Source organism: Ranitomeya variabilis, chromosome 6 (assembly GCF_051348905.1).
Source record: "Ranitomeya variabilis isolate aRanVar5 chromosome 6, aRanVar5.hap1, whole genome shotgun sequence".
Lineage (NCBI taxonomy): Eukaryota > Metazoa > Chordata > Amphibia > Anura > Dendrobatidae > Ranitomeya > Ranitomeya variabilis.
The window spans coordinates 225,734,623-225,761,533 of record NC_135237.1 but is presented as its reverse complement, the minus strand read 5'-3'; the positions used below and the strand labels follow the sequence as shown (position 1 = coordinate 225,761,533).

The window sequence follows — 26,911 nt, the reverse complement described above, 5'->3', positions numbered from 1 at the left end:
TTCCCTTCTAGGGTTAGTTAGTTCTCCGGCTGGCGCGAGACGTCTAGAACCAACGTAGGCACGTTCCCCGGCTGCTGCTATTTGTGGTGCTAGGATTAGATATATGGTTAGCCCAGTTACCACTGCCCTATGAGCTGGTTTTTTATGTTTGCAGACTTGGTTTGTACTTTTGAGACCCTCTGCCATTGGGGTCATAACAGTATGCCAGGCCAAAGTTGAATGTTTAATGCATTGCAGAAGTGGGATAATAAGAAAGGAAATTCTGAGTTTTTTGTTTTTCCTCTCTTTGTTCCTCCCCTTTACCTCTGAGTGGCTTGTGCTTGCTGCAGACATGAATGTCCAGACCTTGATTACAAGTGTGGATCAGCTTGCTGCTCGTGTGCAGGGCATACAAGATTTTGTTACCAGTAGTCCAATGTCTGAACCTAAAATACCTATTCCTGAACTATTCTCTGGAGACCGATTCAAGTTTAGGAATTTCAGGAATAATTGTAAATTGTTTCTATCTCTGAGACCCCGTTCATCTGGAGACTCAGCTCAGCAAGTTAAAATTGTTATCTCTTTCTTACGGGGCGACCCTCAGGATTGGGCCTTCTCGCTAGCGCCAGGAGATCCGGCATTGGCAAATATTGATGCATTTTTTCTGGCGCTCGGATTGCTTTACGAGGAACCCAATCTTGAAATTCAGGCAGAAAAAGCCTTGCTGGCTATTTCTCAGGGCCAGGATGAAGCTGAAGTGTATTGCCAAAAATTTCTGAAATGGTCCGTGCTTACTCAGTGGAATGAGTGTGCTCTGGCCGCAAATTTCAGAAATGGCCTTTCTGAAGCCATTAAGAATGTGATGGTGGGTTTCTCCATTCCTACAAGTGTGAATGATTCCATGGCGCTGGCTATTCAAATTGACCGGCGTTTGCGGGAGCGCAAAACTGCTAATCCTCTGGTGGTGTTGTCTGAACAAACACCTGATTTAATGCAATATGATAGAATTCAGACTAGAAATGAACGGAAAAATCATAGACGTCAGAATGGGTTGTGTTTTTACTGTGGTGATTCTACACATGTTATATCAGCATGCTCTAAATGCCTAACAAGGGTTGTTAGCCCTGTCGCCATTGGTAATTTGCAACCTAAATTTATTTTGTCTGTGACTTTAATTTGCTCATTGTCTTCCTACCCTGTTATGGCGTTTGTGGATTCAGGTGCTGCCCTGAGTCTTATGGATCTGTCATTTGCCAAGCGCTTTGGTTTTGTTCTTGAGCCTTTGGTAAATCCTATCCCTCTTAGAGGTATTGATGCTACGCCATTGGCGGAAAATAAGCCGCAGTTTTGGACACAGGTGACCATGTGCATGACTCCTGAACATCGGGAGGTGATTCGTTTTCTTGTTCTGCATAAAATGCATGATTTGGTCGTTTTGGGTCTGCCATGGTTACAGACCCATAATCCAGTCTTGGATTGGAAGGCAATGTCTGTGTCAAGTTGGGGCTGTCAGGGAATTCATGGTGATTCCCCGCCGGTGTCTATTGCTTCCTCTACTCCTTCGGAAGTTCCTGAGTATTTGTCTGATTATCAGGATGTATTCAGCGAGTCCAGGTCCAGTGCTCTGCCTCCTCATAGGGACTGTGACTGCGCCATAGATTTGATTCCAGGTAGTAAATTTCCTAAGGGAAGACTATTTAATCTGTCTGTACCTGAGCATACCGCAATGCGTTCGTATATCAAGGAGTCTCTGGAGAAGGGGCATATCCGTCCATCCTCTTCCCCTCTTGGTGCGGGATTCTTTTTTGTGGCCAAGAAGGACGGATCTTTGAGACCTTGTATTGACTATCGGCTTCTGAATAAAATCACTGTTAAATTTCAGTATCCTTTGCCTCTGTTGTCGGACTTGTTTGCCCGGATTAAAGGTGCCAAGTGGTTCACCAAGATAGATCTTCGTGGTGCGTACAACCTTGTGCGCATTAAGCAGGGAGATGAATGGAAAACTGCATTTAATACGCCCGAAGGTCATTTTGAGTACTTGGTGATGCCTTTTGGGCTCTCTAATGCTCCTTCAGTGTTTCAGTCCTTTATGCATGATATTTTCCGGAAGTATCTGGATAAATTTATGATTGTTTATCTGGATGATATTCTGTTTTTTTCTGATGATTGGGACTCGCATGTAGAGCAGGTCAGGATGGTATTTCAGGTTTTGCGTGAGCATGCTTTGTTTGTTAAGGGCTCAAAGTGTCTCTTTGGAGTACAGAAGGTTCCCTTTTTGGGGTTTATTTTTTCCCCTTCTGCGGTGGAGATGGACCCAGTCAAGGTCCGAGCTATTCATGATTGGACTCAGCCCACGTCAGTTAAAAGTCTTCAGAAGTTCTTGGGTTTTGCTAACTTCTACCGTCGTTTTATCGCTAATTTTTCTAGCGTTGTTAAACCTTTGACGGATATGACCAAGAAAGGTTCTGATGTTGCTAACTGGGCTCCTGCAGCCGTGGAAGCTTTCCAAGAGTTGAAGCGCCGGTTTACTTCGGCGCCTGTTTTGTGCCAGCCTGATGTCTCACTGCCCTTTCAGGTTGAAGTGGATGCTTCTGAGATTGGGGCAGGGGCCGTTTTGTCGCATAGAGGCCCTGGTTGCTCTGTAATGAGACCATGTGCCTTTTTCTCTAGGAAGTTTTCACCTGCTGAGCGGAATTATGATGTTGGCAATCGGGAGTTGTTGGCCATGAAGTGGGCATTTGAGGAGTGGCGTCATTGGCTCGAGGGTGCTAAGCATCGTGTGGTGGTCTTGACTGATCACAAAAATCTGATGTATCTCGAGTCTGCTAAACGCCTGAATCCTAGACAGGCCCGCTGGTCATTGTTTTTCTCCCGTTTTGACTTTGTGGTCTCGTATTTACCAGGTTCAAAGAATGTGAAGGCTGATGCTCTTTCAAGGAGCTTTGTGCCTGACTCTCCTGGAGTCGTAGAACCAGTTGGTATTCTTAAAGAGGGAGTTATCCTGTCAGCCATTTGTCCGGATTTGCGACGTGTGTTGCAGAGATTTCAGGCTGGTAGACCTGACTCTTGTCCACCTGACAGACTGTTTGTTCCTGATAAGTGGACCAGCAGAGTCATTTCCGAGGTTCATTCCTCGGTGTTGGCAGGGCATCCGGGAATTTTTGGCACCAGAGATCTGGTGGCTAGGTCCTCTTGGTGGCCTTCCTTGTCATGGGATGTGCGGTCATTTGTGCAGTCCTGTGGGACTTGTGCTTGAGCTAAGCCTTGCTGTTTTCGTGCCAGCGGGTTGCTCTTGCCCTTGCCTGTCCCGAAGAGGCCTTGGACACACATTTCCATGGATTTCATTTCAGATCTTCCGGTGTCTCAGGGCATGTCTGTCATCTGGGTGGTATGTGATCGCTTTTCCAAGATGGTCCATTTGGTATCTTTGCCTAAGCTGCCTTCCTCTTCCGATCTGGTTCCTTTGTTCTTTCAGAATGTGGTTCGTTTACACGGCATTCCTGAGAATATTGTGTCTGACAGAGGATCCCAGTTTTTTTCCAGGTTCTGGCGATCCTTTTGTGCTAAGATGGGCATTGATTTGTCGTTTTCGTCTGCCTTTCATCCTCAGACTAATGGACAAACGGAGCGAACTAATCAGACTCTGGAGGCTTATTTGAGGTGTTTTGTTTCTGCAGATCAGGATGATTGGGTGACCTTCTTGCTGTTGGCTGAGTTTGCCCTTAATAATCGGGCTAGTTCCGCTACTTTGGTTTCGCCTTTTTTTTGCAACTCTGGTTTCCATCCCCGTTTTTCCTCGGGACATGTGGAGCCTTCTGACTGTCCTGGGGTAGATTCTGTGGTGGATAGGTTGCAGCAGATCTGGAATCATGTGGTGGACAACTTGAAGTTGTCACAGGAGAAGGCTCAGCGTTTTGCCAACCGCCGCCGCGGTGTGGGTCCCCGACTTCGTGTTGGGGATTTGGTATGGCTGTCTTCTCGATTTGTTCCTATGAAGGTCTCCTCTCCTAAATTTAAGCCTCGCTTCATCGGTCCTTACAAGATATTGGAAATCCTTAATCCTGTGTCCTTTCGCTTGGATCTTCCGGTGTCGTTTGCCATTCACAACGTGTTCCATAGGTCTTTGTTGCGGCGGTACGTTGTACCTGTGGTTCCTTCTGTTGAGCCTCCTGCTCCGGTCTTGGTTGAGGGCGAGTTGGAGTACGTGGTGGAGAAGATCTTGGATTCTCGTCTCTCCAGGCGGAGGCTTCAGTATCTGGTCAAGTGGAAGGGCTATGGTCAGGAGGATAATTCCTGGGTGGTTGCCTCTGATGTGCATGCGGCCGACTTAGTTTGTGCCTTTCACGCTGCTCATCCTGATCGCCCTGGTGGTCTTGGTGAGGGTTCGGTGACCCCTCCTTAAAGGGGGGGTACTGTTGTGAATTAGACTTTTTTGGCTCCCTCTTGTGGTCACTGGTGATATGACTCTGGGATTGTCTTTCTCAGTTTGGCACCCACCTGGGTCGTTAGTCCAGGGGTGTTGCTATATAAGCTTCCTGGATTCTCAGTCCAGTGCCTGACATCGTTGTAATCAGATCCTTTCTGTTTGCTCCTGTCTGCTGGTCCTGGTTCTTGCAAAACTAAGCTAAGTCGTGCTTCCTTGTTTTTTGGTTATTTGTATGGCTCTTATTTTCTGTCCAGCTTGTACTAAATGTGATTCCTGATTTTGCTGGAAGCTCTAGGGGGCTGGTATTCTCCCCCCGGGCCGTTAGACGGTTCGGGGGTTCTTGAATATCCAGCTTGGAAATTTTGATAGGGTTTTTGCTGACCGTATAAGTCATCTTACTATATTCTGCTATTAGTCAGTGGGCCTCTCTTTGCTAAATATCTAGTTCATTCTTATATTTGTCTTTTCTCCTTACCTCACCGTTATTTGTGGGGGGCTTGTATCCAACTTTTGGGGTCTTTTCTCTGGAGGCAAGAAAGGTCTATCTTTTCCCTTCTAGGGTTAGTTAGTTCTCCGGCTGGCGCGAGACGTCTAGAACCAACGTAGGCACGTTCCCCAGCTGCTGCTATTTGTGGTGCTAGGATTAGATATACGGTTAGCCCAGTTACCACTGCCCTATGAGCTGGTTTTTTATGTTTGCAGACTTGGTTTGTACTTTTGAGACCCTCTGCCATTGGGGTCATAACAGTGACCCCAAAGCGTGCCAATATCTTGTTTTTTTTAATTTGTCATATAACCAGCTATCTTGTAAGGCCAAATCATAATAAGCCTTCTGGGGTTCAAATACAGGGCCAGCACCTTTGCCCTCTTCTTTGGTTGTAGCTTCTCCGTTTCTGCAACCCACTTGAACACAGTCAAAAACACCTCTACTCATCACCCAATGTCATTTTATGGATCTGACAGCATGTGTCTTCTGTCAGATTCCCTTTAAAGACCTAATTAGTCATACCGTGTGTCTTGAGAATTGTTTTTGTACCATGTTCAGTTGCAGTTTGGAGATTGCCACTATGCTGTTTTCTTTGCAGCCATCATCTCCTCAGACTAAGAGCTTGCTCACACTGCCATATATTATCTCATGCAAGAGAATCGGGCCGACTTTGCTAATGTCATTTGAAACTAATTCTGTCAGTTTGATCTGAGTGTCATCTTACTATGATCCAATTCTCTCATGAGAAGACGGAGAACTTAATTTATCGGTCTTCTTCATTTTTTGTGTCCGTGGTAATTGGACAGTACTGGAATGGCATATGATGTTTCACACGCACCAATAGACTTATATAGGTGTGCGTGATCCAATAATCGTATGCACCAGCTGCACGCTGCGATTGTTTTTTCATTCTGAATCTACATGAGAGAAAAAAATGACAGATCTGCACTGCTCCATAGAATAATATTGGGCAGAGTGCTATGCCATAAAACATTGCATGGCACTCTGCTGTATTATATGCTCGTATGAGTGAGCCCTAACTCAGACCAAATCTCCCTCACTTTAATTGAAAGATATATTTATTTCACTCACTTATATAGCTCCATTAATTCCACAGTGCTTTACAGACATTATCATCGCTGTCCCCATTGGGGCTCACAATCTAAATTCCCTATTAGTATGTTTTTGGAGTGTGGGAGAAACTCTGAGGAAACCCACGCAAATACGGGAAGAAAATACAAACTACTTGCAGATGTTGTCCTTGGTGGGATTTGAACCCAAGACCCCAGTGTTGCAAGGCTGACCTTGGCAATGCTTAAAGAATACTCTGAGAATGACAACCCCCCAAAAAATTATTTAGTTAAATTCTAATCTAATAAACACCTATATCAGTTGTGTAACATATAGTATTATGACCTGTAAAATACAGTTAACAAGTCAGTTTTTTAAAATAATACCCGTGAAAAATACATCTTTTCACTCAAAAGCAATCACATAGCTTTTTTGACAGCGCTTGCAGGCTCTATACTGTGGACTCTGGTCAGATAGTTGGATCCAAACAGCTTAATTTCTCCTGCACTCTTCCCATTTGGATCCAACCAGCTTAATTTCTCCTGCACTCTTCCCATGCTGCAAAGGTGCCTCTGCCAGCATCATAGGAGAATGCTCTGTTCAGACCATCCGTATGACCATATTGCTGGTCTTAATTGTTAATCTTGAGACATCAAAACACCACTACTCTGTCTCCTGGGTTCCTAGTTGCCTTGGGTGGTGTGCCAATGAAGAAACAATATGAGAAAACCCCTTTAACTAGTTAATGATCTGACAAACATTTTGGTCATAGATTACTAAGCAATATATGAAGCTGATTCCGGACCTGAGCCACTTTATACACATCAGATCCCGGCCCTGACTGACAGCCGGCCGCAATATATAGCCAGCGTTTATTAGGGCCGGGGGTGCGGTTACAGTGGCTGCTCCATATACTCAAATGCTGAATCAGCCAGCACTCGTGCCAACCCCCATGACTGAATACCAAATGCTGGCGGGGAGAATAAAGATAATTTTCTCCCTGATGCATTTGGCTGTGAGCAGGTGCCGGACAGCATCATAACGCTGTTAACCTGCAAATTAACCCCATATCTGCAGGATAACAGCGTTATTCCTCATGAAACGTTCCCATTAAGCATAAAATAAGGGGATGAAGGCATAAAATAAACCCACAGCAAACACATCAGAGAAGATTGTTATTGCGTTCTGTGGTGCGGACACCAGCAGTAAACAAGCAGTCGACAAAACGCAGTATTTATGCTACGTGTTAACATGGCCTCAGCGTTAATTTGTTTAGCTTAATGTAGAAAAAAACTCCATTTTATTTTCACGATTCACTGATCACTGTAAATAAGCAAATTGCTGTGTTGTATGGGACGTTAGAATTACAGAGACACATAAAAATTCGCAAAAAAATATCAAAGGATTAATATCAAAATAGTGAGAGGATCAGACAGAAAACAGTCATATGACCAGTTCAAAAAATGTCTCAATTACACAAGGATATAATCTATGGAAATAGAGATAATACTGCCTATTTTCCCTACTTGGCAGCGAAGGTTGGCACCCAATGGGGAGACGAAATTGTGCCCCCGCTCCATGTCTACTAGGCTATCTGACCCTGAAAGAAATCCCTCACCAGACAGACTATTTTCTGTCTTATCCTGTCACCATTTTGATATTAATGCTTTGATACTTTTTTGTGAATTTTTATAGGAATTTAATAAAAGTTATCTTTTAGGTCTCATTTTCTTTTGGTTTTTACAGTCGTATTAGATGTGTCATATTTCATTTTTGTTAATTTTTAATTACAGAGACACCAAATATGTTTATTAGCTGATTTGTGATATTTATTATTTTTTTTAAAAAAGAGCATGAAAAATCACCTCATTGTAATGGTTTTTTTTTATTACATTTTAATAATGAAGAAAAAATTCTGACTTGTATTTTCTCTCTAGAATACAAGGACATAGAAATACGCTGCCATATACAAATGTATCTCTTTCAAGCAGTATCATCTACCTGTGGGTTCACATTCTGCCCTTAAGCTTCAAGTATTCAAAATTATCCTGGTGATGTCACCACAGGCTATGGCTCATAGCTTTATGTGTTGCCTAGAATGATATAGGTAGTGGGTTTGGTTCCAGAGAGACTCACAAAAAAAAGAGAAATTACATTTTTGTAACTGTTTTTCATTATTTTTAGTAGTTTTATAGAAACAAAAAAATCTGACTTTCTTTGCCTATAGAGTTACATCTGTATATATTAGCGTATTTCTATGTACAAGTATAACCTGTCTGTGATGTCAAAGTCTGCAATACAGCTCAAAATGATCAAATTCTCCTATGCTGATGAGTGCACTCTGTGGCTCATGCATTTAGCTGATCTCTGCAATCCAAAAGCTATAGAGTGAAGAAAACGCCAGAGAGAAGGGAAGTTAGTGGAAGTCGGGAAAAAGCCTTGAAGTGTTAGGATGGTGGGACTGAACCCTAAAATCGGGAGAGTCCCGCTTCATCTGGGACAGTTGGGAATTATGACTATGGCAAAACTAGTAACTGATTCAACGTAGTTTACAATCGTTTTAAAGGGATAATTGGCTAGATTAAAAAATTACAGCAAATCAACAGCTTTTTTTCTGTTAATTTACCAATGATTCACGCACTTTTAGCAACCTTTTGCTAATTAATCTCTTAGGCTACGTTCACATTTGCGTTGTGCGCCGCAGCGTCGGCGCCGCAGCGCACAATGCAAACAAAAACGCAGCAAAACGCATGCACAACGCTGCGTTTTGCGCCGCATGCGTCCTTTTTTTAATTGATTTTGGACGCAGCAAAAATGCAACTTGCTGCGTCCTCTGCGCCCGGACGCGGGCACCGCAGCGACGCATGTGGCGCAAAACGCAAGTGCGACGCATGTCCATGCGCCCCCATGTTAAATATAGGGGCGCATGACGCATGCGGCGCCGCTGCGGCGCCCGCCGCTGCGGCGCCCGCCGCTAATGTGAACGTAGCCTTACACAGTTTACTTCTTATATCCCCAGTCAGATAATTTATTCTACCTGGTGATTTTTTTTCCATCTATTTGAGTGGTACCTGGCTTTTTCTGTTGGACCCTTGGTTATTATTATAATTATTATTATTATTATTATATATTTAAATGGCACCCTCAATTCCTTGGTGCTGTACATTACAGGGTTACATCAAAATACAAATATAATTTACAGTAAACAAAACTAACAATAGCAGACTGGTACAGAGGGAAGTGGACCCTGCCCTTGCTGGCTTACATTTTACAGGATTATGGGGAAGGAGACAGTAAGTCAGGGGTTGCAGTAGCTCCGATGGTGTTGAGGTGGTCGTGTGGTCATTACAGGTTGTAAGTTTTTTTTTTTTTAAAGTGATGGGTTTTCAGGTTCCGTTTGAAGGATCCAAATGTGGTGGATAACCGGACGTATTGGGACACAGAATTCCAGATGATGGGGGATATTTGAGAGAAGTCTTGGAGGCGATTGGGTGAGGAGCTAATAAGCGTGGAGGAGCGAAGGAGGTCTTGGGAGGACCGGAGATTACGTGAGGGAAGATATTGAGAGATTAGAAATATACGGAGGAGAAAGGTTATGGATGGCTTTATAAGTCAGTGTTAGTAGTTTAAACTGGATATGCTGGGAAATTGGGAACCAGTGAAGGGATTTGCAAAGAGGGGAAGCAGGAGTGTAGCGAGGAGAGAGATTAGGGTAATTAGTCAGGCAGCAGAGTTAAGGACGGACTGGAGGGGTGCAAGAGTTTTAGAAGGTAGGCCACAAAGGAGAATGTTGCAGTAGTCGAGGCGGGAGATGACTAGGGTTGAGGAAAGGACGGATTCTGGAAATATTTTTGAGCTGAAGGCGACAGGAGGTGACGAGAGCTTGGATGTGCAGTTTGAAGGATAGGTCAAGGGTTACTCCAAGGCAGCGGATTAGCGGGACAGGGGAAAGTGTGAATTTATTGTGATAATTAGATCAGGAAGGGAAGGTGTGCGAGATTGAGAAAAGACAATTAGTTCAGATTTGTCCACATTGAGTTTGAGGAAGCAAGAGGAGAAGAAGGAGGATATGGTTGATAGACACACTGGGAATCTGGACAGCAGAGAGGTGACATCTGGGCCAGAGAGGTAGATATGAGTGTCATCAGCATATAGATGGTACTGGAAGCCATAGGACTTTGAGTTGCCCCAGGCCAAGGGTATAGATTGAGAAGAGAAGGGGTCCTAGAACTGAGCCTTGAGGGACATCAACAGAGAGGGGGCGAGATGAAGAGGTAGTATGGCAGTAGGAAACGCTAAATGTGCGGTTAATGTGGTTAAGGTCTACTTGATGGAGATCAAAATGTGGCATATTCTGTACAATAAGGTAATAATATAAACTGATGTTTCTCTTCAAAAAGTGATACAATTTAGGGCACATTCAGACCTCAGTTTTTCGCATACAAGTGCTATCCATGTTTTTCATGGATAAAACATGTACCTATAATGGTCTATTGGCTAGTTCACATGTGTAATAGACAGAAAAAGTCAGCAAAACAAAGCGATTTGTAATCCTTCGGGGCTCGGAGCAATGCCGCCACCATGGACCGAAAACAAATGAAGGTATGGGAATACTGTAGATCCAGCATAAAAGGAGATAAAATCCCAAACTTTTATTAGCAAAATCATGGTTGCAATCCAAGGACTGTCCATAAAAGTATCCCAATGCGTTTCTGGTGCATGTAGCATCCTTGCTAATAGTGTAGGATGACTAACACTTGCTGTCACATGTAGTGTTTGTATTAGTTTAACTTCTAACTAATTTTTTTCATTTTCAGGTTTCGAGGAAAATTTTGATTCTCAGGGAGAATTGGTTTTGCAAGATTCCTTCCAAGTTTGGGACCCTAAAACATTAATACGAAAAGGAAGGGAAAGACATATTTTTCTCTTTGAGATGTCTTTGGTTTTTAGCAAAGAAGTAAAAGATTCCACTGGAAGAAGCAAGTATATTTACAAAATGAAATTATTTGTAAGTACTACAATATTGTTTAGTGCAAAATACAGTTGTTTTTTTTTTTTTGTATTGATGAGTTGTTTGTTGCACTCACTTTAACTTATTATGAGCATATCATGCTCACAGCTAATTAACGAGTAATGATAAACCTTTCTCAAAAGCTTCTTGCCTTTCTCTACTTTGAAATTGTGAAGCCAATAATAGGGGTCTGCCACTCCCAAAATACTAATTAAGACAGAGTCTGCTGCAGACAGTGGCCAGTGATGAAAGTTTGCAATGGCACTTATGGTAATGTGGCTCATGTGTGTGCTAGGCTGCTGATTGATTTAACCCCTTAACGACCGCCGATATGCCTTTCTACTGCGGCCGCTAAGGGTACTTAAACCACAGTGCCGTTAATTTAAAAAAAGTGGAAAAAGTGAATAGTGCCCCCCAGAGTCGGATTTTTTCTGGGGTCTCGGTTGCCGAGGGTAGCCGAGACCCCAGAGAACATGATTCGGGGTTTTTTTACCGACCCCCGAGTTGCAATCGCCGGTAATTAACCGTTTACTGGCGGTCGCAAAAAAACAAAACAAAACGCGATTTCCCCTTTAATTTCGCTGTTCTCCGATGTGATTGCACATCAGAGGACGGAGAAATGGGGTCCCCGATCGCCCCTGACGGCCCCCCGATACTCACCTGTCTCCCCCGGTGCTCCTCGTGGCTCCCGATGGGCGCCGCCATCTTCCTCCGGCAAAAAAATGGCGGGCGCATGTGCAGTGCGCCCGCCGGCCGGCACCCGGGAGGTCTTTGGGGTCTCGGCTGCCGGGGGTAGCCGAGACCCCAAAGAACATGATCGGGGTCGGTTTTTACCGACCCCTGTTTTGCGATCGCTGGTAATTAACTGTTTACCGGCGACCGCAAAAAAAAAAAAGTGATGTGTAATTCTCTGTCCTCTGATGTGATCGCACATCAGGAGACAGAGAAATAGGGGGATTCGGGGACCCTATCATACTTACCGGTGTCCGTGGGTCCTCCTGTGTCCTCTTCTGGCCGCCGGCTTCTTCCTTCGATAAGAAAATGGTGGGTTCATGCGCAGAGCGCCTGCCATGATCTGCCGGCCGGCAGCTAGAGGAGTTTGGGCTAAATTTAGGGTTAGGGTTAGGCTTAGGGCTAGGGTTAGGGCTAGGGTTAGGGTTAGGGCTAGGGTTAGGGTTGGGGCTAAATTTAGGGTTAGGGTTGGGGCTAAATTTAGGGTTAGGGCTGGGGCTAAATTTAGGGTTAGGGCTAGGGTTAGGGTTGGGGCTAAAGTTAGGGCTAGAGTTAGAGTTGGGGCTAAATTTAGGGTTGGGGCTAAAGTTAGGGTTAGGGCTAAAGTTAGGACTAGGGTTGTGGCTAAAGTTAGGGTTAGAGTTGGGATTAGGGTTTGGATTAGGGTTGGCATTAGGGTTACGTTTGGGATTAGGGTTAGGTTTGGGATTAGGGTTAAGGTTAGGGTTGGGATTAGGGGTATGTTGGGATTAGGGTTAGGTTTGAGGTTAGGGTTGGGATTAGGGGTGTGTTGGATTTAGGGTTCTGATTAGGGTTATGGTTGTTTTGGGGTTAGGGTTGAGATTATCCTTAGGGCTGTGATTAGGATTATGGATCGGGTTGGCATTAGGGTTAGGCCTCTTTCACACTTCAGTCTTTTGGCGTCAGTCTGAAACCGCCATTTTCATCAAATAGCGGATCCGCCATTTTTTTTTGCGGATCCGCTATTTTCCTATAGACATGCATTAGCGACGGATTGTGGCGGATGGTCGTCCGTTCCATCCGCCATGCGATGGATCCATCGAGATTTGGCGGATGTCATCTAGACATTGACGGCCATTGTAACGTTTTTTGTCTGCGCCGAAATGGCGGTTCGCGACGGATCTGTCGCGTCCGTCATTCCATAGAATGGCCGCCTATGGGCGACGGATCCGTCGTTACCGCCATTTCGGTGGATCTGTCACCCCAATCCGCTTTTTCAATTGCGCATGCTCCAAAAAGTAGATACTTTACCCAGACAACCCCCAAGTAACGGATCCGTCAAAAAAACGGATCCGTTAGAACCGTTTTCTCAACAATTGTGACGATCCGTCACTATGTCGGAGCTGACTGACGCCAAACAACTGAAGTGTGAAAGAAGCCTTAGGGGTGTGTTGGGGTTAGGGTTGGAGTTAGATTGGCCACAGCCAATTTTGCACTCAAAAGGTCAAATGGTGGTCCCTCCCTTCCGAGCGCTGCCGTGCACCCAAACAGTGGTTTACCCCCACATGTCAGGCATCAGCGTACTCGGGATAAATTGGACAACAACTTTTGGGGTCCAATTTCTCCTGTTACCCTTGTGAAAATAAAAACTCGGGGGCTAAAAAATCTTTTTTGTGGAAAAAAAAAAATTTTTTATTTTCACAACTCTGCATTATAAACGTCTGTGAAGCACTTGGGCATTCAAAGTTCTCACCACACATCTAGAAAAGTTCCTTGGGGGTTCTAGTTTCCAAAATGGGGTCACTTGTGGGGGGTTTCTACTGTTTAGGTACATCAGGGTCTCTGCAAACGCAACATAATGCCCGCAGACCATTCTATCAAAGTCTGCATTCCAAAACGGTGCTCCTTCCCTTCCGAGCTCTGCCATGCGCCCAAACAGTGGTTTACCCCAACATATGGGGTATCAATGTACTCAGCATAAATTGCACAATAAATTTTGGGGTCCAATTTCTCCTGTTACCCTTGAGAAAATAAAAAATTGCAGGCTAAAAAAAAATCATTTTTAAGGGAAAAAAAAAGGATTTTTTATTTTCACGGCTCTACTTTATAAATTTCTATGAAGCACTTGGGGGTTTAAAGTGCTCACCACACACATTGAAAATGTAAAACGGCACTCCTTCTCTACCAAGCTCTGTGGTGCGCCCAAACAGTGGTTTACCCCCACATATGGGGTATCAGCATACTCAGGAGAAATTGCACAACAACTTTTGTGGTCTAATTTCTCCTGTTACCCTTGTGAAAATAAAAATTTGGGGGCAAAAATATCATTTTTGTAGAAAAAATGTGATTTTTTATTTTCACGGCTCTACGTTATAAACTTCTGAGAAACACCTGGGGGTTTAAAGTGCTCACCACACATCTAGTTAAGTTCCTTAAGGGGTCTAGTTTCCAAAATGGGGTCACTTGTGGGAGGTTTCCACTGTTTAGGCACATCAGGGGCTCTCCAAACGCGACATGGCGTCCGATCTCAATTCCAGCCAATTCTACATTGAAAAAGTAAAACGGCACTCCTTCTCTACAAAGCTCTGCGGTACGCCCAAACAGTGGTTTACCCCCACATATGGGGTATCAACATACTCAGGAGAAATTGCACAACAACTTTTGTGGTCTAATTTCTTCTGTTACCCTTGTGAAAATAAGAATTTGTGGGCAAAAATATCATTTTTGTGTAAACAAATGCGATTTTTATTTTCACGGCTCTACTTTATAAACTTCTGTGAAGCACTTGGGAGCTCAAAGTGCTCACCACACATCTAGATAAGTTCCTTAAGGGGTCTAGTTTCCAAAATGGTGTCACTTGTGGGGGGTTTCCACTGTTTAGGCACATCAGGGGCTCTCTAAACATGACATGGCATCCGATCTCAATTCCAGCCAATTCTGCATTGAAAAAGTCAAACGGCGCTCCTTCTCTTCCAAGCTCTGCGGTGCGCCCAAACAGTGGTTTACCCCCACAAATGAGGTATCGGCGTATTCATGAGAAATTGCACAACAACATTTATGGTTAAATTTCTGTTTTTACACTTGTGAAAATAAAAAAAATGGTTCTGAAGTAAAATGTTTGCAAAAAAAAGTTAAATGTTCATTTTTGCCTTCCACATTGTTTCAGTTCCTGTGAAGCACGTAAAGGGTTAATAAACTTCTTGAATGTGGTTTTGCGCACCTTGAGGGATGCAGTATTTAGAATGGTGTCACACTTGGTTATTTTCTATCATATAGACCCCTCAAAATGACTTCAAATGTGATGTGGTCCCTAAAAATAAAATGGTGTTGTAAAAATGAGAAATTGCTGGTTAACTTTTAACCCTTATAACTCCCTAACAAAAAAAAAAATTGTTTCCAAAATTGTGCTGATGTAAAGTAGACATGTGGGAAATGTTATTTATTAACAATTTTTGTGACATATCTCTCTGATTTAAGGGCATAAAAATACAAAGTTTGAAAATTGCAAAATTTTTAATTTTTTTGCCATGTTTCTGTTTTTTTCATAAATAATCGCAAGTTATATCGAAGAAATGTTACAACTAGCATGAAGTACAATATGTCACGAAAAAACGTTCTCAGAATCAGCAGGATCCGTTGAAGTGTTCCAGAGTTATAACCTCATAAAGTGACAGTGGTCAGAATTGTAAAAATTGGCCTGGTCATTAAGTACCAAATTGGCTCTGTCACTAAGGGGTTAATGCTCAGAATGCAAAAAGAGGAGGTGTAGCATTGCACAGTCCACCCACATTTCAATGCAAAATAAATAGATTTGTTATGGCAGCTAAACTACTCAAATCCTTACTATATGAATGATATTTATAGGGGCTAAGTCCCTTATTAATTTATTTATTTTACTCGCTTATAAAGCACCAGCTTCCTCTTGTCAATATCCCATAGATTCTCTATTGGGTTAAGGTAAGGCGAGTTTGCTGGCCAATCAAGCCCAGTGATACTGTTGTTTTTAAACCAGGAATTGGTACTTTTAGCAGGGTGGACAGGTGCCAAGTCCTGCTGGAGAATTAAATTTCCATCTCCAAAACGCTTGTCGGCAGAGGGAAGCATGAAGTGCACTAAAATTTCCAGGTAGTCGGCTGTGCTTACTTTGGTTTTGATAAAACACAGTGGACCTACACCAACAGATGACATGGCTCATCAAACCATCACTGATATCACTGATTGTGGAAACTCCACACTAGACTTCAAGCAGCTTGGATTGTGTACTTCTTCACTCTTCCTCTAGACTCTGGGACCTTGAATTCCAAATGAAATTAAAAATGTACTTTCATGTGAAAACAACACCTTGAACCACTGAGATTAAGTCCAGTTCTTTTTCTCCTTGGCCCAGGTAAGACTCTTCTGGCATTGTGTTTTGGTCACGAGTGGCTTGACATGAGAAATGCGACACTTGTAGCCCATTACCTGTCCTTTGTATGGTGGCTCTTTAAGCAATTACTCCAGAAGCAGTTCACCACTTGTGAATCTCCCCCAAATTTTTGAATTACTTTTTCTTAACAATCCTTTCAAAGGCTGCGGTTATCCCGGTTGGTTGTGCACCTTTTTCTACCACACTTTTTCCTTCCACTCAACTTTCCATTAATATGCTTGGATACAGCACTCTGTGAACAGTGAGCTTCTTTATCAATGAACCTTTGTGGCTTACCCTACTTGTGGAGTGTGTCAATGACAGCCTTCTGGATATCTGTCAAGTCAGCAGTCTTCCCCATGATTGTGGAGCCCACTGAAACAGACTAAGATCCCTCTCCAGTCTATCCTTAATGCAGCAGCCAGGGTCGTCCATCTGGCTAATCGTTACTCGGACGTGTCCGCTCTTCGCCAGTCATTACACTGGCTGCCCATTCATTACAGGATACAATTCAAAGTACTTGTTCTCACCCACAAAGCTCTCCATAGTGCGGCACCCCCTTACATCTCCTCCCTCATTTCTGTCTATCGGCCTAACCGACCTCTGCGCTCTGCAAATGACTTTCGACTAACCTCTGCACTAATCCGTACCTCCCACTCCCGACTCCAAGACTTCTCCCGTGCTGCGCCAATCCTCTGGAATGCTCTACCCCAAGACATTAGGACCATCCACAACTTGCATAGTTTTAGGCGCTCGCTCAAAACACATTTGTTCAGAGCAGCCTATCACGTTCCCTAATCAAACTCATTTTATGTTTTTGTGCGTGTGTAACCCATTCACTACTTCCATCTACCCCCACCCCCGGAAGATGGCTGGACCATCACTGTAAATACACCATTGTAAATACACACCTGTGCTTTGTATCTCCCCACCTCATTGTAGATTGTAAGCTCTCACGAGCAGGGTCGTCTTATTTCGTCTTATTTTGTCTTATTTTGCTTTATTACTGTATTGTTAACGTTGTTACCTATGACTGTTGTGTTTGAAACTGTAAAGCGCTGCGGAATATGTTGGCGCTATATAAATAAAGATTATTATTATTATTATTATTATTAAACGCTTAGGAACCTTTGTATTTGTTAATTATTCTAATTTACTGAGATAATGACGTTTGGGTTTTCATTGGCTGTAAGACATAATCATCAACATTAACAGAAATAAAAACTTGAAATAGATCACTCCATAACTACTCTATATAATATGTGATTGGTCGCGTGAGCGGTCACATGAGCGATCACGCGACCAATCACAAGCCGCGACGTCATCGAAGGTCCTAAACTCCTCATTCTTAGGAACGGAGGCTGCCGGTTACATCGGTAAGGTCCAGGGGCCGCCGGAGGGGTGAGTATATCCATATTTTTTATTTTAATTCTTTATTTTTTTACATGAATATGGATCCCAGGGCCTGAAGGAGAGTTTCCTCTCCTTCAGACCCTGGGAACCATCCAGGATAGCTTCTGATACTTGTGTCCCATATCGCCGATACCGATACCCGATAATTTTTGGATATCGGCCGATCCCATCCGATACCGATACCTTTGAGTATCGGAAGGTATCGCTCAACACTAATTGTGATGTAATTTCCTTGTCCAACCTCTTATTTTACATACTCCATTGAAGAATACACACACAAATAGATACATCTATAGATAGATAATAGATAGATATAGCTATAGATAGATATAGCGATAGATAGATAGATAGATAGATAGATAGATAGATAGATAGATAGATAGATCTATCTGAGTCGCCAACCAGGGCAATGGGGATACTCGGTACCGGGTCCGGTCGACCCAAAGGGGATGTCACGGTGGCTGCAAAAGGGGAAAGTCTTTTAGGGGTTTTATGAATAGAGTTTGTGTCCGTGACGCCACCTGTGGTGTTTGATCAGTAGGGACCAACACAGCTTAAAGGGGCCCTCTGGGGTGATGGTATGCAGCAAGATGGTGTTAACCCTTCCCACTGGTGAAGCAGGGTCCCCAGGGTTTCCCAAGGTGTGTGGCAAGGGAATATGCCGACGAATAAGTGGAGGACACAGAGTTTGCAGTCTTTTACCTGGCTTACTGATTTTAGAAGTCCTCAGTCCAGAGTACCAGGTGCAGGGTAGCTGTGGTCCGGCCGGCTTGGAGGCAGTAGGAGATCCCTCTCCCAGGTGAGCTCCGTAAGCCTTTCCTACTTGCGCTACTTTAGCTGGCGGAGTCCCTGCTGCTTGACGCTTCATTGCAAAGTCCCTTCTTTCCTGTCCTAAGACAGATGTCTGTACGATAGGCAACTCGAGCCTGTTTATAGGATCCCTTAGATGACCCAGCTATTTGGGTTACTGCTTCACCTCAAACTTAATAAGGGCAAATAACATATAGTCCTATGCCCTCCGGTTCCTTCGCGTGTCCTGGACAACAACGTGACCTCGGGCTCCCGGTGCCCGGTTTCTGCGCTCTGGCTCTGAGGGTGTCCTTCCGCTGTTCCCCTCCTGAGCCCTTTCCACTCCTGTGCTTCTTTCCTCTAAGCTCTTCCACAATACAACTCTCCTTCTGCTTCTCACTCTTCCCAGGGGGTCACAGCTCCCACTTGACTGTGCAGCCCCTGCGTCTGCTCCAGACGTCTCTCTGCTCTCCTGGAGACCAACTGTCTCCCTCCACTGTCTCCCTCAGACTGGCTAACTCCTCCTCCACACCAGGCAGCTTATAATAAGGCTACTTTCACACTAGCGTCGTGCCGACGCAACGGCGATAGTGTTGAAAGCGCCACATAACGGGGGCAGCGGATGCAGTTTTTCAACGCATCCGCTGCCCCATTGTAAGGTCCGGGGAGGAGGGGGCAGAGTTCCGGCCACGCATGCGTGGTCGGAAATTGCGGACACGACGCACAAAAAAACATTACATGTAGAGTTTTTTTGTGCCGACGGTCCGCCAAAACACGACGCATCCGTCGCACGACGGATGCGACGTGTGGCAATCCGTCGCAATGCGTCGCTAATGCAAGTCAATGGAGAAAAAACGCATCCTGCAAGCACTTTTGCAGGATGCGTTTTTTTCTCCAAAATGACGCATTGTGACGGAGGCCAAACGACGCTAGTGTGAAAGTAGCCTAAGGCCTCTTTCACACTTCCTTCTTTCTTTTTCCGTCACAATGCATCGTTTTGTGAAAAAAACGGATCCAGCAAATGTTTCTGCTGGATCCGTTTTTTTCTCATAGACCTGCATTAGCAACGGATCGCGACGGATTGCCACATGTCGCATCCGTCATGCGACGGATCTGTCGTGTTTTGGCGGTCCGTCGTCTGGAAAAAACATTCAATGTAACGTTTTTTGTCTGCGTCGGGAAAACGTGTCGCGATGGATCCTGCGGCATACATCGTTGGCTAGAATGGACGTGACACGTCGTATGACGGAATCCAGCGCTGGAATCCGTTTTTTTACACTGAGCATGCTCAGAATCATGATTTTTTTTGCCAATTTCACCAGACAACCCCAATCTATATAAACCTGGCCTGGGGCTTCACCCCCAAATGTGCCAGCAAGAAGAAAGCATCCAGCCAGCCAGCATCCAGCCAGCCAGCATCAAGCCTGCCAGCGTCAAGCCTGCCAGCATCCAGCCAGCCAGCCAGCGTCCAGCCAGCCAGCCAGCGTCCAGCCAGTGAGCGTCCAGAGGCCTGCTATAAAACCTATGCAGCCAGAGGCCTGACTGTACTGCCAGAAGCCAGCGTCAAGCTAGAGACCTGCCAGCCAGTGTGAGTACTGCCATTTTGCGTGCGTCTGTATGCATGTGTGTGCGTGTCTGTGTGTGCTTCTGCCTGTGTGCTTTTGTACATGTGCATCTGTGTGTGTTGGCGTGCGCCCGTGTGCTTTTGTGCATGTGCATGCATTGTGTGTGTGCCTGTTTGCTTTTGTGTGTGTGCACGTGTTGTGCATGCGTTAGTGTGGTTTTGTGCGTGTGCATGTGTTGTGCATGCGTTTGTGTGCTTTTGTGCGTGTGCATGTGTTGTGCGTGCTCCTGTGTGCTTTCGGGCGCGTGCGTGCGTGCGTCTGGGTGAGTTCGCATGCATGTTTTTGTACTGTGATGTAGTTAATTAAAAGTGTTGTGTGTGCAGCATGTGTTTTGTTTTTTTTTAAATTGTATAGTTGAAAACATTTACACGTTATGTGCTTGTATTTAAAATAAAGAGCATTCTAGCTCCTAATTGTGATGGTAAAAAATAATAATAAAAAAAAATATATATATTAAATTTTTTTTATTCAAAATGTCCGTAGTATCATTTCACAAAGGTAAACTTTAAAATGGTGTATGTACAAATGTACACACATGCAATACACAGTTGGTTGAGTGTATAATTTTCAATATAAAAGGTTATAGCAAATTTTTAATGGTGCATTTTTTTTTTTAAGTTACTTTTAGGTATCTTTTCAAATCACATATGGGGTCAATACATTTTCAACTGGTGTGTATTCATTTCAATTTTACATGAGGGTTTTTTTTTTTTGTTTGTTTTTTTTTGGTGGGGGGAATGGTTTTACAGCTTGCACATTATAAAACTAGGTAATCCAGCTCAGACAGGTCTTCCTTGGGTATATTTTTTGGGGGGTTGTTTCTCCACACATTTGTTGGCCTGCTTGAACATTGCTCAGATCATTTAGGCAGGGTGGTTTTTAAATCTTTACCTTTAGCTACTTTGAGGGGTTTGTGGGTGTAAGTATAAATTCTGTATACTTACAGATCCATCAAGGAACACTCAGGCAGCAGGGACCACCAGGACACCAGGGACCACTGAGCCATCAAGCCAGTTTCCTGATGTATAGTAGCTTACAAGTGTGTTTATTTTCCAGATACACCAGGGACCACCGAGCAACCAGGGACCACCGAGCAACCAGGGACCATCGAGACACCAAGGACCACCGAGCAACCAGGGACCACTGAGCCATCAACCAGTTTCCTGATGTAAGTATTAAAGACCAGAAACCTTGGAATATTGTTTGTATAGCAGCTTACAAGTGTCTTTATACTTGCAGATACACCAGGGACCACGGAGCAAACAGGGACCACCGAGCAACCAGGGAAAATGTCTTCTTCTGGGAGCCCTCCTCCACAGCGTCAGCGTAGTGAAGTAAATTAAAAAAAATGTTTGTTTTTGGTGTTCTAGTTAAAATTTTGGTTAAACACTATATGCATTATGTTTTCACAGGAAGCTGAAGCAGCAGAGGGCCTCTCAGAAGGAGACGGGATGGGTGGAGAAATACAAGGAGCGGGTGGAGAAATACAAGGAGCGGGCGCATGAGTGTAAGTTGTGCCGAAACAGTCGCTTCACACATCATAGTGCACCCAACACATACAAAACAGTTCATCATACATCACAGTACACATACAACATATGCTGCAGTTAGTCTGCTGCACATGAAGGTCCTCCCAGCAGCTCCCAGAGTCGGCGTCGTAATCGCCGCAGCGGTCAGCCAGCAGTGAGTTTTTTTTTTTGTTTTTTTTTTCTCTTGGTACTTTTGTGTTTCAGTGTACTAATGTGTTTGTTTTTTTTTGCTCTTTTCACAGGATTCACAGTGTGCTCCCAACTCAGATGATGAAGCCGGACTTGATGTGGACCGCCTCATCGAGGAGATCCACGAGCGGGAGCCGCTGTGGAATATGGCTGACCGCAGGCATGCAGATCTGTTAGTCGGCTCTGATTGGAAGTATGCTGCAATGTTGTAGCCAACTGGGAGGACCTTGATCCAAGGCAGCAGACTCTAGAACGTAAGTAGTCTAATTTCAGTAATTTCTGGAGCAGGTCGGAATGTGTTGTACTTAACCCATTTTTTATGTCATTCTTCTCTTTACAGGTGATGGGGTTATGACGCGGTGGTGGTCACTCAGGGATCGCTTCAAGAGGGAGTTTAACATGGAGATGCAGGCCCCGAGTGGCTCAAGAGGACGCCGGTCAAAATACAAATACAGCCGCGCCCTGTCATTCCTCCGAGCAACGATGCTGAGAAGAAAGTAAATATTCAACAGCCCATTGAATAATTCACCATGTTTACCTGTCTAACTTTTTTGTTTCAGGCAGGGCTTTTTCCTATCAATATATTAATTGTTTTTTTTCTATTTCACAGCATCTTCTGTAGCACTGCTTCTACCTTGGACCCCTCTGGAGCAATCTTTCCGGAGTCCGCCACCGTGGGCCACGTTGGTAGACCCCACTCCTCGTCTGGCCCTTCCGGTACCTCTGCCCCATCCACTTCAACCCCTGCCAGCACTGAAGCATCATTGCAGCCTTCATTATTTGAAGCTGCTGGTGAAGAGTTAGCGTTCCCTTTACCCCACCCCTCTGATCCTGCCACCTCTAGACCACTATTAGGTTTGTGGCGGCAGCGACTGAGGGGTCAGGAAAGGAGTTATGCTCCTGAGTTCCTGCATCTGAACGCATCCTTCCAGAGCTCTTTCAAAATTGGGAGAGCAAGTGACTGCTGGGTTCAACATGTTGCAAACACGCATGAGTGAACACAGCAGTCGCTTGGATAGGATGCATTCAGATGCAAGGGATTCTCCAAACAACCTGTTTTTCCAATCAATGCTCAGAAGCATGGAAAAGCTGACTCTTGACCAGCAGATGCAGGTAATGCAAGGCTGCCATGCTGCTCTAGTGCAGGTCATCACCCAAGCCCCTCCAACTCCCACACCTCCCCACACAGCCACTGTCTCTCCTACCATCATTTTCCAAGCCACTTGCCATTTCCCAACCCAGGCACAATTCCCATCCCAATTCCCAACCCAGGCCCAATTCCCATCCCAATTCCCAACCCAGCCCCAATTCCCAACCCAGGCCCAAATCCCAACCCAGGCCCTAATCCCAACCCAGGCCCAATATCAAACGTCCTCCCCAGCGTTTTCTTCCCTGTCAAACTTTCCTTCCCTGTTTACTTTGCCACCTACACCAACATCACCCCCTGTCCAACCAGACCTCCCTGCTCAGCCTCATGTTTTCCCCCCTTCCACTTCACATCAACCCCAACCCAGTAGGCTTTCCCCCACTATCGACGTGGTCCAACCTTCCAGCACCTCCAGTAGTATCTCCACCCCACATTTTACAGACATATAAATAAAAATTTTACATGTTTGTGTCTGAAAATAAACATGTTGAATTTTTTTTTTTTTTTTTTTACAAAAGTGTTTACCCCAAAAAGGTTCAAAAAAATTTGGTTTGACACAAAAAGTTTTTTAAAAAAGTGTAATAAAAATATGTAAATAAAATTTTGTTTGGTTTAAAAACCATTTTATTAAGTGTCTTCATTAAAGTATGATAAGAAACAAAAGGTGCAAAAACATAACACACGTTAAAAGGTATAACATGGAAGGGAAAACCACGGGTGTGGCGAGATGGCTGAGGGATATGCCTGACTTGGAGGTGAGTGACCTTTTTGAGGCTACCATGACACAAAGAAAAATTCTACCATATAGCAGCTATACTGACATGGCACTTCTAATATTACATAGAGCCTATATCACACCTTGCATGCAATCTATAATGTCCCCATCCATTGTCTACTTATGCTCCAAATGTAAAGCCCGTAATACTGACATATTCCATCATTTATGGAGTTGTCCGCAAATCCGGGAACTTTGGGGAGAGGTACACAAAGAACTGCAAAAAATTTGTGGAACGGGTTTCACACTTACCCCACAATGGGCTATTTTTAATATCCTAGATGAAACATCTCGAAAATTACCCAAACACATCAAGGCAACACTTATGATATGGGCTTCAGCAACTAGAAAGAGTATTTTGCATCAGTGGTTGAGTCCTTTAGTCCCTTCACTCCCTTTCATTCGCACAAAAATACAGTTTATATTTAGAATGGAGTGGCTGGACGCACTGACTAACAAAGAAAAACAAGTAAGCAAATTCTTTTCTACATGGGTTACTTTTATTCCATCGCTCCCTTTGGAGACTAGGGAGAAACTGAGAGCACAGTTTGAAAATACTCAATGGTACTTATTGCAGCGGATAGGTGGTGAATCACCAATTCCTTGAGGTACCTTTATGGTTGGGTGTACGCAGAGTCTAGAGGTTTATGTTTTTGGTTTAGGTAGGGGTGGGAGGGTTCTGTGATACATTATCGTTAATATTGCCACATTACTGTATTATTATCATTGGAAATGTATGATGTGTATTATATTATATTATAAACTCTAATAAAAAGATTTAAAAAAAAAAAAAGGTATAACATATTAGGTTTATTAGAAAACATACAAAACTTTAGGGAACAAGCTAATAAAACTTGGTGTCAATAAAATCCTAACACTTTGTACAGAAACATTATTCACAGAGACATCAAGGAAAGATCTCAAACTATGTTGTCTTGCCATGGAACGCTGCCTTCAGGTGACATGAAATACTCAGCAAAGTGGTCCCTCATTCTGGAAGCCGAACCTGCGGCCCGAACAGAGTTGCTTTGGTAAACTGTTATGACCTGGTGGTTTCGGAGAAGCACTGATATGACCTGGTGGGTAAAATGAATCATGGACAAGCTCTGAGGAGGTGGTAGCTTTACTGACCGCAGTTCCTAATCCTAACACCAACACTAGAAATAGCCGTGGAGTGTTCCTGACTCTCCCTAGACACCTCGTCCCAGCCTAAGAACTAACTACCCCTAAAGATGGAAACAGAAAACTATCTTGCCTCAGAGAAATTCTCAAAGGAAAGATAGCCCCCCACAAATACTAACTGTGAGTAGAGAGGGAAATGACATACACAGATATGAAAACAGATTTTAGCAAAGGAGGCCAATTTCTAATCTAGATAGACAGAAATAGAAAAGGATACTGTACGGTCAGTATTAAAAACTAAAAATCCATGCAGAGTTTACAAAAATGATCTCCACACCGACTCACGGTGTGGAGGGGCAAATCTGCTTCCCCAGAGCTTCCAGCTAACCTGAATAATTCATAATGACAAGCTGGACAAAAGAAACATAACTTAAACTGAGCAGTAAAGTCCAAAGCAAATGGACATCCAAAGAACTAGCAAGAACTTATCTTATGCTGAAATGGACAGGCCATCAGAGAAATCCAAGGAGAGATCTGAATCCAACCCAGAGAACATTGACAGCTGGCATGGACTACAGACCAGAGCCAAGTTAAATAGCAAGGCCAGGGGAGCCGATTAGTGAAAGCAGCTGCTGCGGCTAAACTCAAGGAGCAGCAGTTCCACTCGAAACCACCAGAGGGAGCCCAAGGGCAGAATTCACAAAAGTACCATTCATAACCACAGGAGGGAGCCCAAGAACGGAATTCACAACAGTACCCCCCCCCCTTGAGGAGGGGTCACCGAACCCTCACCAGAGCCCCCAGGCCGATCAGGACGAGCCAAATGAAAAGCACGAACCAAATCGGCAGCATGGACATCGGAGGCAAAAACCCAAGAATTATCCTCCTGGCCATAACCCTTCCACTTGACCAGATACTGAAGCTTCCGCCTCGAAAGACGAGAATCCAAAATCTTCTCCACCACATATTCCAACTCCCCCTCAACCAACACCGGAGCAGGAGGGTCAACAGAGGGGACCATGGGCACCACATATCTCCGCAACAAAGATCTATGGAACACATTATGAATGGAAAAAGAAGCTGGAAGGGCCAAACGAAAAGACACCGGATTGATAATTTCAGAAATCTTATAAGGACCAATAAAGCGAGGCTTGAACTTAGGGGAAGAAACCTTCATAGGAACATTACGAGAAGACAACCAGACCAAATCCCCAACACGAAGCCGGGGACCAACGCACCGAAGACGGTTAGCAAAACGTTGAGCCTTTTCCTGAGACAACGTTAAATTGTCCACTACATGAGTCCAAATCCGCTGCAACCTGTCCACCACAGAATCCACACCAGGACAGTCCGAAGGCTCAACCTGCCCCGAAGAAAAACGAGGATGAAAACCGAAGTTACAAAAGTAAGGTGAAACCAAGGTAGCCGAACTAGCCCGATTATTAAGGGCAAACTCGGCCAACGGCAAGAAGGTCACCCAATCATCCTGATCAGCAGACACAAAGCATCTCAAATAGGTTTCCAAGGTCTGATTGGTTCGCTCCGTTTGGCCATTTGTCTGAGGATGAAATGCTGACGAAAAAGACAAATCAATGCCCATTCTAGCACAAAAGGACCGCCAAAACCTAGAAACAAACTGGGAACCTCTGTCAGACACAATATTCTCTGGAATGCCATGCAAATGAACCACATGCTGAAAGAATAATGGAACCAAATCAGAGGAGGAAGGCAACTTAGGCAAAGGTACCAAATGGACCATCTTAGAAAACCAGTCACAAACCACCCAGATGACAGACATCTTCTGAGAAACAGGAAGATCAGAAATAAAATCCATGGAAATATGCGTCCAGGGCCTCCCAGGGACTGGCAAAGGCAAAAGCAACCCACTAGCAAGGGAACAGCAGGGCTTGGCCCGGGCACAGGTCCCACAGGACTGCACGAAAGAACGCACATCCCGCGACAAGGAAGGCCACCAAAAGGACCTGGCAACCAAATCTCTGGTACCAAAAATCCCAGGATGACCAGCCAATACAGAACAATGAATCTCAGAAATTACCTTATTAGTCCATCTATCAGGAACAAACAGTTTCCCCACTGGACAGCGGTCAGGGTTATCAGCCTGAAACTCCTGAAGCACCCGCCGCAAATCAGGGGAGATGGTCGAAAGAATCACCCCCTCCTTGAGAATACCAGCCGGCTCAAGGACTCCCGGAGAATCAGGCAAAAAACTCCTAGAAAGGGCATCAGCCT

General features: G+C 44.4%; 1 protein-coding gene across 1 annotated transcript in view; it reads left to right on the top strand.

The window, feature by feature from the left end:
- The window catches only part of TRIO (trio Rho guanine nucleotide exchange factor), a 3,555,343-nt gene that overhangs the window by 1,886,779 nt on the left and 1,641,653 nt on the right, over positions 1 to 26,911 (top strand). Inside the window, 1 exon segment of the mRNA XM_077269474.1 lies at positions 10,781 to 10,971. Within this exon segment, the coding sequence (XP_077125589.1) occupies positions 10,781 to 10,971 (191 nt within the window).